Below are 19782 nucleotides of genomic sequence, written 5' to 3'. Positions count from 1 at the left end.
TGTGTGATCAGCCTGCGTGTCCTAGATGTGTGCGAAGCCTTGTGTCCTCCGGGTAGCTCCCTATCTCGGCACATTCGGCATCTTAGTAATAATAAGAGCCTAAGCAGTCAGTGCATTGGATGAAAATGGGTAAAAAAAAGCTGTCATAACAAAGGGATCTACAGTATCCTAATTACAGGGAAATGTCATAAAATGTGTATTAACAATAAATTGCAGAGAACATGGTGTTTCCCATAGAAACCAATATGAGATTGGAGAAAAATGACAGTTAGAACCTGCTTGTTTATGGCTTCTGTTCTCTGTAGGCCGCTTTTTATTGAATGCACCAAATTTAGATGAAATACATTAGAAAATCCTGTTAAATAGTACAATACAATATATGAATTATCGTAAAATGTGGGTTGCAAGTATGTACAGTATACCGACAAGCTTTCAGGCAGACTTCTAGATTAATTTACATGAAGTGTGAGTTATCAAAGGTGGAGGTGTTGCCTGTAGTAATAGGTCAGGTACTGCTTGTTTAGTACGGTCTACAAAAATGAGCAACACATTTTGCTGCGCTAATGAAGTCTGATACCCATTTCTAGTCAGGGCAATCTCTAAAACTAGTCCCTACTCACATGGGGCTTAATTCAGTAAGCACCACAATGAATCCTCCCATCCCCCCCCCCCCCCCCCCCCCCCCCCCGGTCATAGTCAGGGCAATCTCTAAAACTAGTCCTACTCACATGGGGCTTAATTCAGTAAGCACCACAATGAATCCTCCCATCCCCCCCCCCCCCCCCCCCCCCCCGGTCACATTCGAGGGGATGTGTCTGAGAACATGTCCCCTCACATGCAGCAGGAGGGGAGAGAATAATTTGATGGCAGCAGGAGGGGAGAGAATTAATTTGATGGTCGCCGAATATCGAATGATTTTATCCGCAGGTTGCCGAAAAGGCGTGTGACATCGGCTGGGCATCAACCCGCCTGCGTTCCTAGGAGAATACCTAGTGTTTTTATGGGATCCCCAATATACCCTGGGCATTTTCTTATGCAGCCCCTACCTGTGCAGCTGAACGGACTGAATCGGCCCCATGGTACAGAGCCATAGACATGGAAAGCAAGAAAATCATGTGTAAAACACTTTCATTATGACGTTGGCGAACAATACTCTATCTAAATGAGAGCATAGTGACATTACAAAATTCATGTTTTAATTAAAGTACAAAAGACTGAAATGAGAAGAAGATACCCCACTTTTTTGAGTAATGGCTTCTCCATCTATAGGAAGCGGGTGTGGTATGGCAGTCCGACAATTGGGATCCTGACTGTTGGTGCTCCGACAGGAGGGCGAGTGCAGAGAAAGCCCCTTATGGGCTTGCCACGCTGCGGGCTCAGTGGCTCTCTTCACTCACCACAGTATCTATTCTCCCTCTATGGGTGGTCGTGGACCCCACACAAGGAGAATAGCTCCTGTCAGTCGGGATCCCGGCTGTCGGCCATTTAAACAGTTGGGATTCCGATGTCTGAGTACTATCCATCAGAATCCCGACGGTCAGGCAGTCATCTGGCACCCATAAGAAGCTCTCATTCCGGTAAGCATGGGAACCTCTTCATCACTAGGCAGGACTGTGTTATAAACCACGTGGACAGTAAATACTAATAGCACTCATCTCCAATGGATTTGCTACAGCTATAAGTATGAATATTCAAAACATTAGTACTGGGTGTTAATTGGTAATCTTACTGTGCTGCTAATTCCTAAGCAGTGATATTTACTACCATGTAAGTGTGTGATACATATGCATTAATGTACTCATGTTATTTCATTGCTTTGCTACATATCTCAGACAGGGATAATCCATAACCTGTACACTTGGTATAATGCAATATTCAGAGCCATACAGACTAGCAGCACATGGCTTTCACTGGCCTCAACCACTTGGTAATTCTCACTAGTTTTCCAGCACATTGTAATGCAACCTACATATGAACAGCAACCAAGTAGTATCGTGGGGCAGTGTCATAGGGCCTTATTCAGATTGCATCGGTACTGCGCGCATTCGCACGCAGTACCGATGTTGTGCGTCTGCGCATGCGTGTTTCTGCGCATGTGCAGGCGCATGGTGCGTGCACCCACGGCGACCTTTCGGGTCGCCGGGTGCATGCACCCATGGCAGCGAGGGGGGGGGGGGGGGGGGGGGGGCGGAGATGGGCGGGGAGCGCTGGGCTGCCCCATTACCATATGGGAATGCCCAGCGTTCCATGGGCGTTTCCATGAGAACGCTAGGCGTTCTCATGGTAATGAGGCAGTGACGCGGGTGTGTGGGCCGGGTAGCTCATATCACGCCCATATCACGCCAGCGTGCACGCATATATACGCAACTGAAAAGTCACTTATATATGCGTGCACGCTAAACATCATTCGATGGCCGGTGACCATCGAATGATGTGGGCGGACACCCCAGCAAAGCGAATGGATGTTTATGCAAAACATCCATTCGCTGCTGTGCGGGCGAAGCCGCACTTTGCTGGGGCAGCGGGGGGGGCGTGCGTTCGCCGGGCGGGGTTTGGTGGACTCGCAAGGCTGCGAATTCGCAGCCTTGCGAATCAACCTGAATAACCCCCATAGACTGTTGTGTGTATACGGGTAGAAGTTGTAACAGCCCAAATCCCTTCACCATTGACATACTGTATAGATGCAATCAATGTCACCGGATTAAGTCTTGCTACTTAGGAGGTCATTTCACGTCCTCTGAATCCATGCTTTATTCTGCATCTTCCAGTGTAGGGTCTTGTGATTAAGGTGGAAAATTTGGACAGGTTGTCGTCTGAATATACCATAAATGTCCCTGACTCATAATTAACATATAGCACCAGAAAGCAGAGTGTTATAAAGAGCATGAGGCACCTCCACTGGCCAGCCAGTGGATCATTAAGAGTTTGAGTACAGGTCACTTGCTGACCATTAGCACCAAAGGTCCACAGACCGTGCATTTCTGGACGGGTTTCCTTATAGACGGTTGTAGCATGTGTTGGCTCATTCCATACAAGAAAATATGTCTCTCTTCTTCCCTCTTTCCTCTACTTTTCTAGTTGAATAAGTCATAATGCCACAGGTGAGTGAAATAATGCAGTGAAGGGTCTGTGGAACTTTTTAAAGAGGGATGGAGATAGCCAGCTCTTGCAATCATGTCCTATTGCACAGTCTCTTCATCCCTGAGACTAGAGAGACCATTCTGATCCTCACCTCCGGGACAGCCGATGGTTACTGACCTCTCGAGAACTTTGAACATGAGACTGGCAGGTCTGACAACATTGAGCTTGGACTGTAGCCAGGGAGCAACGACCTAGGATTCTCAAAGTCCGGCAGAAACTGAAGGTGAGGCGGTCACGAGTGCAAGAGACATCTGCAAGGAAGAATATAGTATTTAGTAACAGAGGAGATTGGCATCAGCTGTATGACGTATCAGTTCTGAGGAATGATTGCCGCAGAAAATGAGCTACTGAAGAAAAGTTATGGTTATCTCAGCCAGGACTCTAGATTGAAACCATCATCTAGTAAGAATCCAGCTTGTTCATTCACTAGCATAAGGCCATAGACTTTTGGCTAAGACCTGGTATTGATGCCTATGTACGCTGGTGGCTTTAAGGGTGCCCCAATTAAGTGATGGGCTGTCACCTAAACCTCTGGCTAATAGGCCAGCAGCCTGAAGTCTGAGGTGCTATGTGCCAACTGAGCCAGGGGTAACGCAAAAAGTATTGGTGAATGACCACACATAATATGCACCATTTAGGCACATAGAGTAAGCTCTTTATTTCCAGGATGCACCTGTGGCCGGGGCCAGGATAATGTTCCTATTTATTTTCGTGGTGTTATTATTATTATAATTTTGTTTATAGGGCGCCACAAGTGTTTTGCAGTGCCGTACAATGCAACAGTACAGGGAGACAAAACTTAGCATTACATTGAATAAATAACAAAAAGTTCAGGAAAAGAGCTCCACAGTTCTATACACATTACAGCTTAAATATAAGTAATGAGGACTTGATCAATGTGCTACTAGAGGCTTGTGGCCAATGATGGAGATGAGTATGTGGACGAAGATGGTCACTGAGTGTTTGAGTATGGGAGAGCTGTGACAACAGGAGGGAAGAGGGCCCTGCTCTGAGGAGCTTACAATCTAGTAGGAAGGGGAGGCAGACAGATTACAAGAGGTGCAAGCAAGTGGGTGGTGGCTAGATAGCAGGATGTAAACAGGCAGGGGGTCAGAGAACCAGCCTCAGGACTAGTTTATGCAGCGGAAGGGTACGCTTTGATGAATAGGTGAGTTTTCAGTGCCCGTTTGAAGCTTTGCAAGGTCGGGGAGAGTCTAATGAAGCGAGGTAGTGTGTTCCACTTAAAGGGTGCAGCACGTGCAAAGTCCTGAACTCTAGTATGGGAAGCAGTGATCAGGGTGGAGGCACCTTTGCATCTCACCAAGACAGTGGGAAAACAGAAGTGAGAGTTGATAGCTGTTAGAGCTGCATTTCAGAGCGATACATGTTATGGAGGAATTGGGGCTTAGGATGAACGTTTGCTCAAGTCTTTCTTAACTCTTGATTGCTACATTTGCTCAAGAACCACCCCCCCCCCCCTGACAAAAACATAAAATTAAATCTTTTAATCGTAATTATAAAAACTTACACTGTATGGCGCGCTGAGTATATTACAGAGTACTAAATGATCTAGTATGTATTTGTATTTCACAAAACTTTTAAATATAAAACACTATAGGCCTCATTCAGCCCAGCATCTAATCAGTGTTGCATTCATATTTGCTTAGTTGGTATTCCATAAGGAAAATTACATTATTACATGGCTCTAAATATCTTGCAGGCATTGGTGCCGGTAGTAGATGAGAATTTGTGTAAACGTGGGGTGAAAGCCAAGAAGCAGTAAATTAAATGTTCCCAATGACTTTGCCATTTGTGGTTCCTTTCCAGTCTTTACCACTGCTTGTCTCCCCAGCAGAGGCATTCAGGCACCAATTGGCCGCATATGTATTGAACAGTCAGGCAACTTCTGACTTCATGATCATCTGAACAAACAGTTATCATAAGTAGATGTGTGCGTAAAACCACAAGGAGTTAAAACCAGTGTACTTTCGTTTAAGGTTCATGTGCATAGTTGGCACATCATGAAAGTGAAGAGGGAATCCCATTACAGTCACACCATCACATACTGCATTTAGGACACTGCAGTTCCCTGTTCAGAAAATCACTGGGTTCTAACATATCCACCTATTGCTCTTCAGGGTGCGATCATAGCAATTTATTACAACCAACAGCTTTTGTACAGGTGATGGTCAAGATAGAAACATGAGTCAACGAGGAATAAAATTACATTAAAATCAAGATCTTGTATTTAACTATTTGATTTCCAAGAAAATTGCAGCAGATTGATCTAATTTACTGATCCCCAGTTTTCTAAATCTTGAAGTCTTGAAGCTGTACAGCCCAGGTTAGTTTAAACCAGGCTTGTCCAACCCGCGGCCCGCGGGCCGCATGCGGCCCAGGTCGGGTAGTAATGCGGCCCAGTGCATTTTAAGAAATTCTAAGTATAATATATTTAGGGCAACTACCTGGTCTGCCCGCAGCAGCGTCTCCGTGCTGGCCGCGGCACTGTGCCCAAAGTAAAGATGGCCGCGGCCAGCATCGAGTTCTCCCAAACCTAAAATGGCCGCGGGAGCGCTGGTGCGAATGCGCAGACGCACTCAGCTGCTCCCGCGGTCCGAAGGACGTCTGAGCTGGCGCTTCCCCCACGTGATCCATCCCAGCAGCGCGCAGGGCTGGATGATGATCTGATGGGTGGCGGCGGCAGGAGCAGGCAGCCAGGCCAGCGGTGCCTTCTCATACTCCCACTACCATCAGTGTCTTTGTGAATTGCTGCACTCATCCCCTGTGTCAACAGCTGTGGTGAGTGATCACTACAGGGGGCATTATGAATATAAGTGGCATTACCAGGGGGCACTATGAATATAAGTGGCATTACCAGGGGGCATTATGAATATAAGTGGCATTACCAGGGGGCATTATGAATATAAGTGGCATTACCAGGTGGCACTATGAATATAAGTGGCATTACCAGGGGGCATTATGAATATAAGTGGCATTACCAGGGGGCACTATGAATATAAGTGGCATTACCAGGGGGCATTATGAATATAAGTGGCATTACCAGGGGGCATTATGAATATAAGTGGCATTACCAGGGGGCATTATGAATATAAGTGGCATTACCAGGGGGCACTATGAATATAAGTGGCATTACCAGGGGGCATTATGAATATAAGTGGCATTACCAGGTGGCACTATGAATATAAGTGGCATTACCAGGGGGCATTATGAATATAAGTGGCATTACCAGGGGGCATTATGAATATAAGTGGCATTACCAGGGGGCACTATGAATATAAGTGGCATTACCAGGGGGCATTATGAATATAAGTGGCATTACCAGGGGGCACTATGAATATAAGTGGCATTACCAGGGGGCATTATGAATATAAGTGGCATTACCAGGGGGCATTATGAATATAAGTGGCATTACCAGGGGGCACTATGAATATAAGTGGCATTACCAGGGGGCATTATGAATATAAGTGGCATTACCAGGTGGCACTATGAATATAAGTGGCATTACCAGGGGGCATTATGAATATAAGTGGCATTACCAGGTGGCACTATAAATATAAGTGGCATTACCAGGGGGCATTATGAATATAAGTGGCATTACCAGGGGGCATTATGAATATAAGTGGCATTACCAGGGGGCATTATGAATATAAGTGGCATTACCAGGTGGCACTATGAATATAAGTGGCATTACCAGGGGGCATTATGAATATAAGTGGCATTACCAGGGGGCATTATGAATATAAGTGGCATTACCAGGGGGCACTATGAATATAAGTGGCATTACCAGGGGGCATTATGAATATAAGTGGCATTACCAGGGGGCACTATGAATATAAGTGGCATTACCAGGGGGCATTATGAATATAAGTGGCATTACCAGGTGGCACTATGAATATAAGTGGCATTACCAGGGGGCATTATGAATATAAGTGGCATTACCAGGTGGCACTATGAATATAAGTGGCATTACCAGGGGGCATTATGAATATAAGTGGCATTACCAGGTGGCACTATGAATATAAGTGGCATTACCAGGGGGCATTATGAATATAATGCCCCCTGGTAATGCCACTTATATTCATAATGCCCCCTGTAGTGATCACTCACCACAGCTGTTGACACAGGGGATGAGTGCAGCAATTCACAAAGAATATATAGAAAAATATCCTGCACTTCACAATCATGCCTTATTCATGTCATCGCTATTTGGAAGCACCTACATTTGTGAGCAGCTATTTTCAAGGATGAAGCACACAAAGAATAAAACTAGAACCAAAATATCTGATGAGCACCTTGAGCACTCGCTGAGAATTGCAACAAGTTCAATCGAAGCAAATCTGGATGCATTGGTGGCTGAGAAACAATGTTAAACATCTCACTAACTTCATTTCCAAGTAAGTTTAATATGTGAACTATGTTTTCTATGTTTTTTTGGATGATCAGGTATCGTTACTGTTATTTTATTTTATGTGCGACCCAAACCAAATTTTCAACTTCTAATGTGGCCCAGGGAAGGTGAAAGGTTGGACACCCCTGGTTTAAACCATGGCTTTTCACTACGCAGTCCCCCAGGTGCTGTGGAACTATACATCTCAGCTTGCCATTTCACAGTTTTTCTATTAAGATACTAAAGAATTTCACAAATGTGGCCATAAAGGCACCTCAACAGTCCAGATTGTAAGTCATGGTTGCCTACCCTCCCAAAATGGCCAGGGAAATCGGGCCCCCCGGAAAGGTAAGCAAGCCTCCTGGAATTGTGTCAGTCCTCTGCAACCCCTCCCTTTGGAAGGGGATCCGTGGGACCAAATGACGCATAGCGCGTCATTATAACCCCACCCCCCGCTGTGCAATGCCTGAAATCCCGGCATTGCATGGTGAGGGCGTGATCGCGCTGGCCACACCCCCTAATGCATCATACCTTTCTAGCACTGCCCCTTTCCTACACCGTCAGCTGCCCCGGCCCCCTGCCTCAAAAGAACTGGCTGCCCTCTCCTGGAGAGGGCAGCCCAAAGGTAGGCAACCCTGTTGTAAGTATATCCATGGCTCTGCACAGATGGTAAAATCAAGTTGACGGAGTTACTATTAAGTCACCTGTGGCCAAGTATGGATATACGTAACACCTGTACTGTATGAGATCCTTACGAAGCACGTTTAGGAACTTCTGAGATGTGCTAAAACTGGCAGGGCATGCTGGGATGTGTAGGTCCAGAGCAGCCAGTGGGCCTGTTACAAACTTTACACTAAAATAAAGCGCACAGAAACCAGTCCTATACTTCCAAACAGATATGAGCTGTACACACATGTAATGAAGCTATTCAGCTGTGGCAGCTGTAGAGCCTTTAGCTGTTAGAATGACACATCCAGCTATCCACACATCCCCTGATAACCAGATGATTGTAGAGAATACATTAAGAAGGAGATTATCCAGGAAACCGGAGGGTCCATGCACTGAATGTGTGAGAAGGACCGGATGCGTTTCCTGTGTTCCGAATCTCAGGTTTACGTGACAAGATTCTTCAAAGGCTTCTGTCCCATTGTACCATCCTTGGCTGCATAAACATCCACATGACTGGTACCAAATTAGAGAGCACATTATTTTATAGGTGTGAGGGATGATCTGAGCAAATTCGGATGAAAAAAAATAAGGGGCATATGCACTGTAATAGCAACCGAGTTCACTGAAGGAGCGTTGTGCCGGCCAAACTCGGACTTTGTTTTAGAGTAGCAATCTTAAAAAAATGTCCGTGTTCATCCAGCATCCCGGACTCGGCGGACTCGGAATACTATTACATGTGCCCAATGTTTTTTTTTTTCTTTTCACTTTTTTGGGGGAGATGTTGCACATGTGTTCTAAAGGAATGGTCTATAATAAAAAAAAAGGATTCAATAAAAGGATGATCAGTTTTAATTTAACCCTCTGAGAGATACGCAAATTATCTGCTAAAAATGGCAACATCTCTAAGAGATGTGTAAAAAAAATGGGTGTCAACATCTCTGTGAGCGATGTGCAAAATATCTGCAAAAAATACTCAGGTCCAACAGCTGCTTGAAACCGCATTCACCCCGCAGGCTGGATGCCTTTGCTGTCACTCAAGATGACATCATCTCTAAGTACCGCACATGCTGCTTAGGATGATCAGGGCTGCCAAGAGAAATCCTGGGCCCCGGTACAACAGCTTCCCAGAGCCCCGCTGAAGGGGGTGAGACCACATCATTTTGGGCGCATATTTAGCACATAGGAGGATGGAAAAGTGAAGGTTGAAGTAATACGTGCGCCTAAGGCACATGCTACATTCAAGGGGTGTGGCCACTCAAAAGGGGGCATATCCTTGAGTGTAGTGTACCACACCATATACCCCTTATTCAATACAATAGTAAACCCCTTACACATTATGGCTCACAGAATTAGCCAAAAAACACAGCATGAGCCAAAATTCCCGTTACGCCACATAAATTGAGCCAAAATTCACATTATGCCACATGCAGAGACAGAGACACCATGGACGCAGAGACAGACATGGTGGGGACGCAGGGACAGAGATGGTGGGGACGCAGGGACAGAGATGGCGGGGAGGCAGGGACAGATTTTGGGGATGCAGGGATAGAGATGGCGGGGACGCAGGGATAGAGATGGCGGGGACGCAGGGATAGAGATGGCGGGGAGGCAGGGACAGAGATGGCGAGGACGCAGGGACAGAGATGCATTATAGTGGGCTAATTAATGTGCAAGCCTACCTACCAGGGGTCCAGTGATGGAGTCTGGCGGTGCTTCAGCAGCAGTGGGGATGGGGTGGGCTCCAGCAGGGTTTGTAAGGGGATCAGTGGTGGGAAACACAGCCTTGCAACCAGCAGGATCCAGCAGCAGAAGGGCCCAGCGGCAGCTCCAGCTGTTGTGGGGATGACAGCCTAGTGCACTGTGAGGGGTCCAGGGCTGACACACCAAGCAGATGTGGCAGAGGCATATATGGGGAGAATGTGTCATAGACACACATGGGGAGAGGGAGGTGTATGGGGAGAATGCAGCATTGATAAACATGGGGAGGGGAGGTGGTAGAGGCACACATGGGGAGAGGGAGGTGACAAAGGCATACATGGGGAGAATGTGAGACACGCATGGGGAGGGGAGGTGGAGGCATGCATGGGGAGGTGGAAGAGGCACACATGGGGAGGGGAGGTGGAGGCATGCATGGGGAGGGGAGATGGAAGAGGCACACATGGGGAGGGGAGGTGGATGCATGCATGGGGAGGGGAGGTGGATGCATGTATGGGGAGGTGGAAGAGGCACCCATGGGGAGGGGAGGTGGAGGCATGCGTGGGGAGGGGAGGTGGAAGAGGCACACATGGGGAGAGGGAGGTGACAGAGGTATAAATGGGGTGGGTGCTAAGTGATAGAAGGGAGAGTAACCCAGCCAGCTTCCTGCAAGTCCAATCCCCAGGAGGGGGCACCCCCCCCCCCAAGCCACCTTCTTAAGACTGACACAGAGATGCCCAGTGGTGCTGATAAACCCAGCCCCAAGCTGCTTCTTCCACTCACTTTCAGGCTGCAGCAACTGCTGAAGCATCAGTGGGCACCCTTATGTCAGTGGCACTTCCTATCTGTGAGTATGCCTGCATGTTAGTTCCCTCTCCTCACCTCTCCTCTGATGACGAACACCTCAGTCAGTTTAGCTTCTCTCTCATCACGATCACAGCCTAAAGGTGCCCACACACGCACCGATCCCGGTGGTGCGATGCTATACGATGAGGTGCGCGCTCCCGCGGCACCCCATCGTACAGTACAAAAAGTATGTGCTGCACATACTTTTTGTACTAGCTTTTTCTAGCATAGCATCGCATCGCATGCACATCGTATGCACAAGGCATACGATGCGATGCTATGTGTGCTAGTTAAGCCCACAACGCACGCCGGGATCGGCGCGTCTGTGGGCACCTTAAGAAGAACACTGTGCTGCTCCATAAGCTCCTCCCACCATGAGGCCTGCCCTGTCAGTCAACCTGACTGTTAGCTGAGCAGCTCCTCCGTTGCCTAGTCCAGTTCCTAAGTTCTTCAGCGGCAGCCTGCCATGTGATGTGACACAGCACACCCAAACTGATGGAGGGGGTGGGGTGTGGAGCGGAGCGGTCTGATAATGATGAAGCAGTGACTGAGGCAGGTGGGGGATGACTACTGTCACTGTGGCTGGGTATGTTGGGCAGTGGTGTTTTCCTTTAAGTCTGCCACCATTTAAGTCTGCCACCATTCTCCTCCCCCCCCCCCCCTGTCCTCACAGCCTCCCTCAGCTGCCCCTCCCTCCCTAGTATGTTCGTCCCTTTCCCCCAGCTACAGCTTCCTGCAGACTCCACAGCGGTGGACTGGACTGGCTGCGTGTGAATCACTTGTCATGGACAGGCAGTCAGTTCACCGCTGCGGAGTCTGCAGGAAGCTGTGGCCGGGAACGGAGGCCACACCAGCCACACGCACAGCCGCCGGCCGAATACAAAAAAAAAGTTGCGTGAGCTCAAACCCGGGCCCCCTTGACATGCCCGGGCCCAGGTAAATTATACCCGCCCCCTCCCCTCTCGGCGGCCCTGAGGATGATCTGGGTAAAGCCCTGTACACATGCATCGATATTACCTGATTTTCGATTCGATTTTGCTTATAGAAGCAAAATTGAATTGAATCCTAAACAAAATCGAATGGTTTTTGTGTCACTTTCGATTCGATGAGCGCTCCTGTTTTCACAAAATTGAACAGAAAAATCTACTGTGCAGCCAAGGAAATATCAAATTTGATCTAGTAAATCGAATGTGTACAATGTACCATGAATGTATAATGAATTCAATATCAAATTCAATATCTAATGCCAAATGGAATGGAAAGATCTAATGCCAGATCTAATAGAAAATCGAATCTAACATCGAATCAAAAGCAAATCGATGTGTGTGTACAGGGCTTTACACTGCTCACAATGCGGGCTACCCATGTCGGTGCCTGGTTTTACCCTGGCAGCTACACAGGTCAGATTCCCGGGTAACACAACCCGGGTAAACCATTTCACACCAAAGCAGGGTCCAGCTGGATGTCCCCGGCCATAACCTGGGTTAGAAGTTTGGTGCAAAAGGGTATTATATAATGGGGTTATTGCTGGGTTAGTACTGTAGAAAGGATGTAGGTCACCAAAGTGGCCTGAAGGGCGCCTGGGAGGAGTTGTTCTGCTGGAGCTGCGGTCTCTAAGCTTGGGAAGTCTGACCCAAGGAAAATGGTACACTGGAAAAAAAGGGGGGTTGAGACCGAGCTCGCTAAAAACATGCAACAGGTGTAATTATAACATTTATTAGGAATAATATTTATAAAACTTTATAATAAAATATATTGGTTTAAAAGGTTGGGGGTACCACAAGTAAATAAAGAGAGCAGGGATAATCACCCACAGTTCGGCCGTAGTAGTATCCTGTGTCCGTTCCTATATTGCCTCCAGATAATCGTCCCGTTAGGAATTGCCAGTTGCAAAGGCTGGTATTGGGAGAGGGGTTGATCTCCAAACCAGGGAGCTCCTGATGTAGCGAGGTGCTCTACCTGGTGGGCTTGGTGGTAATGCCGCTTGGTTCCTGATTGAGGGAGAGATATTGATCTCCAAACCAGGGAGCTCCTGATGTAGCGAGGTGCTCTACCTGGTGGGCTTGGTGGTAATGCCGCTTGGTTCCTGATTGAGGGAGAGATATTGATCTCCAAACCAGGGAGCTCCTGATGTAGCGAGGTGCTCTACCTGGTGGGCTTGGTAGTGATGCCGCTTGGTTCCTGGTTAAGGGATTGATTCTGGAGACTGGTCCGGTTTCAGGCTGATGAAAAAGTGGGGCGTCTGTAGAATAAGGGTGTCCCTGCTTCACTCCACCAACGCGTTTCGCTAAAAGCTTTGTCAAGGTGATCTTGATTATTGCTGGGTTAACCTGGGTAGCTTGCAGGGTTGGTCCCAGGATGGATCCAGGTTAGGTGGCAGTGTGAACCGGTGAACTACCTTCCATTCTCAGCACTGGGCGAGGAGATTAATCATTTCCATGTGCCACCACTGCATAGATGTGCAATGCCAACCTGGGAATAACCCTGGTCAGTACCATGATGTGAAAGGGGTCTGTCCTGGTTTGGAACAGTATTCCATATCCCGGGTAAGCCCCAGGGCTTTGGTGAAAAATGGTTATTACCGTTTTAATAGTATCTGACAGGTCAACAGAGACTGCAGTCATTTCGGCTTTCAGAGAGTGAAATGACCGATCTAAACATTACATTCTGCAAAGTTAGTCTGTCACTCATAGTGACATAGGGGGTTATTTTTGTTCACTCTTTTTGACAAATTCCTTCTTAAATCGACACAACCGTGTGCACTGCAGGTGGGGCAGATGTCACTTGTGCAGACAGAGCTGGCCCTAGGCAAACTAGGCAAATAACTAGGGGCACCAGCAGCTTCTACTGATTAAAATGATATTCAGCATGCCTATATTCTGTGTGTGAGTGATGCTGTATCTGCATATGAATTAGTGTAATTATGGAAATCACTGTAACATAGCATTCCGTATGCAGGTACAGCCACAGTCGCACACAGAATATAGGCATGCCGCATTTCATTTTAATCATTGGAAGCTCCTTATGTGTCCTGGTCACATAACAATGCAAATAAGACGAATTTTCAGCAAAAAAGGCACCCAACGTTAGCAGAACTGGCCAGGAGCTGCATGGCCTATTGAGGCAAGATGTATGAGGAAACATCTGTATCCAAGAAAAGGCAGAGGTCACAGTGTTAGCGGCTGTGCGAGTGCTGTCTGCGGGTGGGTTGATTGCGCAATAGTGTTCGGCATATGTGTAAGGGGCATTATGTTTATAAGCACATTAATAATGTGTGTCATGTGTAAGGGGCATTACTGTGTGGTATTATCAGGGGTGCAGAGAGAAAGGGGTAGGGAGTACAAATTACCCAGGCCGAAGTCTGATGGAAGGGCCCAGTGGGGGCCCCGGGCCCCCTCCCCTTAAGTGACAGCAGCAGCTGCAGCTCTTCTGCTCTGCCCAGCACACACTGATTTGTGCTGAGTTGCAGTGTGGCCATGGAGGTGCTTAAAATACAATATTTTCTCGGGATTTTTTTCTAAGGGTATAATGTGAATAATGTGAGGAGTAATGTATATAAGGTAAAGTGGTACTACTGTGTGATGTAACCTGAATAAGGGACACCATCGCATGATATAATGTGAATAAAGTTTCACTACTGAGTGGCATAATTTGAATTCGGGGTACTATTGTGTGGCCATGCCCCTTCCCAGCAAGAACACATCCCTGATTGGGCTGCGCACCGAATGTGTGCACTGTTTCTATTTAAAATATTGCGGGTAGAAGTACCGAAATGATGACTGCTATGATGAGGGTTGATGGTGCTGGAAAAGGGGAGCGGGGTCAGAGGCTGAACTAGTGGCGGTGCTAGGGGGCACCAGCCAAAATCTTGCCTAGGGCGTCATTTAGGCTAGGACTGACTCTGTGTGCAGAGAGAGTTAGATTTGGGTGGGGTTTTACTTCAAAGTGAGATCTATATTGCAGTGTAAAAATAAAGCTAATTGAACTAAGGGAGGAACTAGCGACCCTTCTATATTACATTTTTCATCAGGTAAGGTACCAAAAGACTGGAGAATAGCAGAGGGAGTGCCAATATTCAAAAAAGGAAAAAGGGATGACCCAGCTAATTACAGACCTGTGAGCTTAACATCAATAGTGGGTAAAATATTTGAAGGATTTTTAAGGGATGGTATCAGGAATATTTAGACATTCATAGTTTACTTAGTATTAACCAGCATGGGTTCGTGAAAAAACGTTCATGCCAAACAAATTTACTAGGCTTCTATGAGGATGTCAGCAAAAACCTTGATAATGGAAAAACTGTAGATGTGGTCTTCCTAGATTTTGCTAAAGCCTTCGACACAGTACCACACAAGAGGTTGATAAATAAAATGGAGGACCTGGGATTAGGGGCAAGAATCTGTAGATGGGTAGGGAACTAGCTGTGTAATAGAGAACAAAGAGTGGTTGTGAACAGTGCCGTATGAAATATGATAACAGTACTAAGTGGAGTGCCACAGGGTTCGGTACTAGGGCCCATTTTATTTAACATATTTATTAATGACATTGGGCTGGGATTACTCAGCAATGTATCCATCTTTGCTGATGACACAAAACTGAGTAGTTATTAAATCAACTGAGGATGTCTCCGTCCACTGGAGGCGCCTGGGGCAGTGGCTAACCCTGGGGGGGGGGGTACATGACTATTATTGCTAAATGCCACTAGTAGTTGTTTACTTTTAACGGCAAAAAGAGAATGACAGAGAGGTGTACTGTCTACCCTGTAGTATGAAACTTGCTATCCCCCTATAAACTTTACAATGAATGTCAGTGGCTACTATAGTCCTTTGTTTTTAGGAACTAGAGGGGAATGTGACCCATTTATTGACAGTATGGTCTGTAATCTCAGTTTCAGTTAATATGTTAACAATTTGGTTGTAAACATTAACTCTGCATCCTAGCAGGGGGACAGGACCTGGGCAAGTAAAGACAGCCGGCATTTATGTTTCAGCAACATCTAATTTGTTGTCCGATATTCAGATTTGCAATTTATGTCTATTTGTAAGCGCTATAAAGTCTAGACAGCAAGGCGGTCACATGCTGTGGGTTCTGCTGCTCCTATCATTAGTATGCCAGATCCCACACACTCCGCAATGCACACTCTATCCTCACTTCACCCTCTGCCTACACTTTGGCCAAAACACAACATTTAACATTTACTGTACTCTATTTCTATATCTGTATTTCATTAATTTCCCTCTTTGGGTCTTTAATCTCATCCTACACAAAAACAAAAATCACCTTTCTAAAACCGATCTTTTATATCTCATTATTGTATAGACACAACTTGCAATAAACTCTTTATCAGCTGCTGGTGTCAGTTACCATCCTCAGTCATTCGTCAGGATCCTAAATGCAAATATGGTATAGGGCACTATCAGGGGTGCGGATCATAGGGTCAACAGTGTCTAGGTCAACCCCAAAAGGTCGATATGGGAAAAGGTCGACACAAGCAAAAGGTCAACCCAGAAATAGCCGACACGTGAAAAGTTCAAGTTTTTCACGTTTTTATTTTTCTGAATTTATTTTGTCCAACTATTCTGTTATACTAAATGTTATACTCAGAACTGTCCCTTGCTCCTCACATTCAATCTGTCTGAAAATCATGTTACATGCATCTAAAAAGCATATTCAAAATATAACCATGCCTTGCCCAAGATACGGCAAAAACTGTAATCCATACTCTCATTATCTCCTGCATTGATTATTGCAATAGTCTTCTTACTGGTCTTACCAAGAACAGACTCTCACCACTACAATCCGTCATTAATGCAGCTACAAGGCTAATCTTCCTTGCTAGACATTCATTGGCTGCGGATCCACTCCGTCAGTCCCTCCACTGGTTATCTGTATTCTACCATATTCAGTGGCGCAAGTAGAAAGTGGGAGACACATGGCCATGTGTCAAAATGGGCTTGGCCATGTGTCATTAGGGGGCATGGTCATATGAAACATGACAAGTGGTTACATGATACACACCATAATGAATCTTACACAGTATTCCACACGCCGTAACGCCTATTACACATTATGCCACACCCAGTAATGCCCATTACACATTATGTCCCACACCATAATGCCCACTTCACATTATGCCCCACACCATAATGTCCATTACTTATTATACCACACCTTATTATACCACATGCCATAATGCCCATTACATATTATGTCACACACCGTAATGCCTATTACATATCATGTCACATAAGTACTGCTTAACTACATGCTAGTTGACAAGAGCTGCGTGCTCGATGCCAGGAGCAATGTGCAGTCTAATCCTGGGATTGGAGTATCCAATTGGATAATCCCGGGATTGGAGTATTGAAATCCCAGACTTTTTGGGGCCAAATCCCTGGATTTTGTCGATCCCGGGATTGGCCACCCTAATTGCACTGTTCTCCACATCCCATTTTCCAATAAACACTTCAACTGTAAGGCACAACGGAATTTGCTACGCTCTATAAGAAACTGTTATTATTAACAATAATAATATTAATATACTAATAATTATCATTATCACCCTCCTCTTATACAGAGCAGCATGGAATTGTTGTGATGATACAAGAGTCTTTCTTTCCCCCTCAGGATTGCGCTTGTTCCAATGAATGTGTTGGGAAGTGAAACATGAGTGAAGTGAGCGTGTGCACTGCTGGATGTGTTGGCTCAGTGAGGAGGGGAACTTACTGGTGTTGTTTTGCTGGCAGTCCTGTGGGTTACATTTTTGGAGGTTGTCAGGCCATGGCTCGTGGTCACACAGATTATTATCTTCCTCAGCAGCCCCAGTTCTTTTGTTCACGCATTTCACCTGCCGCCGCTGGATACCCCCTCCGCAAGAAGCTGTGCACTGTAAGCAGCCAAAGCGTGAGGAAAAGACAGAGAAAGGACTGATTTGCGCTGCAAGAAGCCAGTTAGTACAGCAGCCATTAAGATCAATTGTTAATATGGGAAATTCTGGGGAATGCATCAGTATTCTAATGGTTTGTTGACTTTTCCATTAAGTAAGGCATAAGCATTAAAGTGAGTGCCTGTCTTCATACTCACCTGACCCCAAGGTCCAACGGCCCATGTTGTGCACGGGTGATCATTACACGAACGGCTGTTATTGGGTTTCAGACTTTCATCACATCGGCCAGTCTGAGGACAGGTGACCAGTCTCTGTTGCATCCCTCCTCCACACTCCTCTGAGCACTGCAGGGGAAACACAATGTGACATAAGACAGCATGGATGGTGTAATGGTTAGCATTACTGCTTTACAGCGCTGAGGTCATGGGTTTGATTCCCACCTTGGCCATGACTGCGCAGAGTTTGTATATTCTCCACGTGTTTGCTCCGGGTACTCCGGTTTCCTCCCACAATCCAAAAATATACTTGTAGGTTAATTGGCTCCCAACAAAATTAACCCTAGAATGTCTGTGTGTACATGTGGTAGGGAATATAGATTGTAAGCTCCACTGGGGCAGGGACTGATGTGAATGTTCAGATATTCTCTGTTAAAAGCACTGCGGAATATGTGCGCGCTATATAATAAACCGGTAATAAATAATTAATAAGACTACATCACTGGAAACTGGAGCTTCGGGAATATACTAATGACTGAAACAGTCGTTACACCTCCTGCCCCCTGTTGTCATTATGGCCCTTATTCTGATTGAGTCGGATGGCTCTGAATGCGGACGGACAGCCGATGGTTGGTGTTTGCGTATGTGCAGGCATGTGCGAATGCCTCACACGTCCGAACACAGCATTAGATCCATGCAGAAAATGATCGTACGGAACCATCCAAGCAGGGGGTGGAGAGGGGCGTGAAGGGCTCATTTTGCTCATTACCATATGCGTACCCCCGCGTTTCATGGGCGTTCCCCTGAAACGCTGGGTGTACATATGGTAATCCGGCTGTGACACACTTGTGGGGGGCGGACATATGACATAGTCGGATGCCAGCTGCCCACCCATATCCCTGCTTTTGCACGGAGAAATGATTGAGTGGTCTGGAGCACTCGGTGCTGTCTGACTACTCAGTCCAGCATTCGATGGTTAGCGACCATCGAATAATGGGGGAGGTTCCCACAGATGGAGGTTGTGTTCACATGAAAAATACACTCGCGGTCGGCGTCTTACCACATTCGGACGGTGTGAACGATCTGTACGGAAGGTGGGGCTTAGAACACTCGGTTCCTGTCCGAAAATACGCATCCGTCTGATTCAACTAGAATAAGGGCCTTAGAATAAAAAAATAATAATAATTGATGGCACCGTCTTTGAGGCAAAAGCTAGCGGGATGCGGGTGGTGCAGTCACCCTTCAGAGGGGTGCAGAGCTGTGGTAGTTCAAGCTCAGTAGCTGCAGGGGGTCACCACCATGGTGTCACCTCTCTGAAGGGTGACTCATGGGTGCGTGCCACACCACCCGCACACTGCTAGTCGGAGTCTGACATGCTCCCGGTGGCCAGCAGCGGCAGCCGGCCCAGAGCAGTGAGTCCACGGGGGTGTCAATTGTAAGGGGCATTGGTGGGGCATTTTGTATAAGGGGCAGTATGGAGTGTGGCATAAAGCATTACGATGTGGCATAATGAGTAATGGGTATTACGGTTGTTGCATAATATGTAATTGCCATTATGGTGTGTGGTATAATGTGTAAGGGACATGATGGTGTGTGGCATAATGTGGCCATGCCTCTATTGTCATGTAGCCACTTCCCTAGTTGCATGCAGGGCCATCTTAACATTGTCGCAGAACCCCCTACATACCTATGGGCAGCGGCGGCTGGGAACTGGTAGCGCTGTGCTATTTGCCGGGCTGGAACTGCTGCTGTTTTTGAAAAGACTGGCCGGATGCTGATTGGCTGAATTCTCTCAGCCAATTAGCATCTGGCCAGTATTATTAAAATCAGCAGCGCTTTCCGCTGCCTGGCAAATAGCGCTGCTTCCAGCTTCCAGTGCCCAGACCTCGCAGTGGCGTGATCCCTGGCTTGCTCACTGTGAT

The 19782-nt window shown here is 46.7% G+C and overlaps 1 protein-coding gene across 3 annotated transcripts in view; it reads right to left on the bottom strand.

Annotated features, from left to right (window-relative positions):
- Positions 1-2201: 2201 nt before the first annotated feature.
- Positions 2202-19782, bottom strand: part of ADAMTS7 (ADAM metallopeptidase with thrombospondin type 1 motif 7) — a 125592-nt gene continuing 108011 nt past the window's right edge. For 2 of the 3 annotated variants that reach the window (XM_083184440.1, XM_083184441.1), the window contains exons 22-24: positions 17843-17989; positions 17486-17645; positions 2202-3392 (exon numbers count right to left, since the gene is read on the bottom strand). In XM_083184440.1, the coding sequence (XP_083040566.1) occupies positions 3229-3392; positions 17486-17645; positions 17843-17989 (471 nt within the window). In that variant the 3' untranslated portion in view covers positions 2202-3228. The remainder of the gene's footprint in view (positions 3393-17485; positions 17646-17842; positions 17990-19782) is intronic. The other variant, XM_083184442.1, reaches the window with a different exon arrangement.

This window comes from Crinia signifera, chromosome 4 (assembly GCF_055691185.1).
Source record: "Crinia signifera chromosome 4, ASM5569118v1, whole genome shotgun sequence".
NCBI classification, from domain to species: domain Eukaryota; kingdom Metazoa; phylum Chordata; class Amphibia; order Anura; family Myobatrachidae; genus Crinia; species Crinia signifera.
This window is presented reverse-complemented; position numbering and strand designations above follow the sequence as displayed.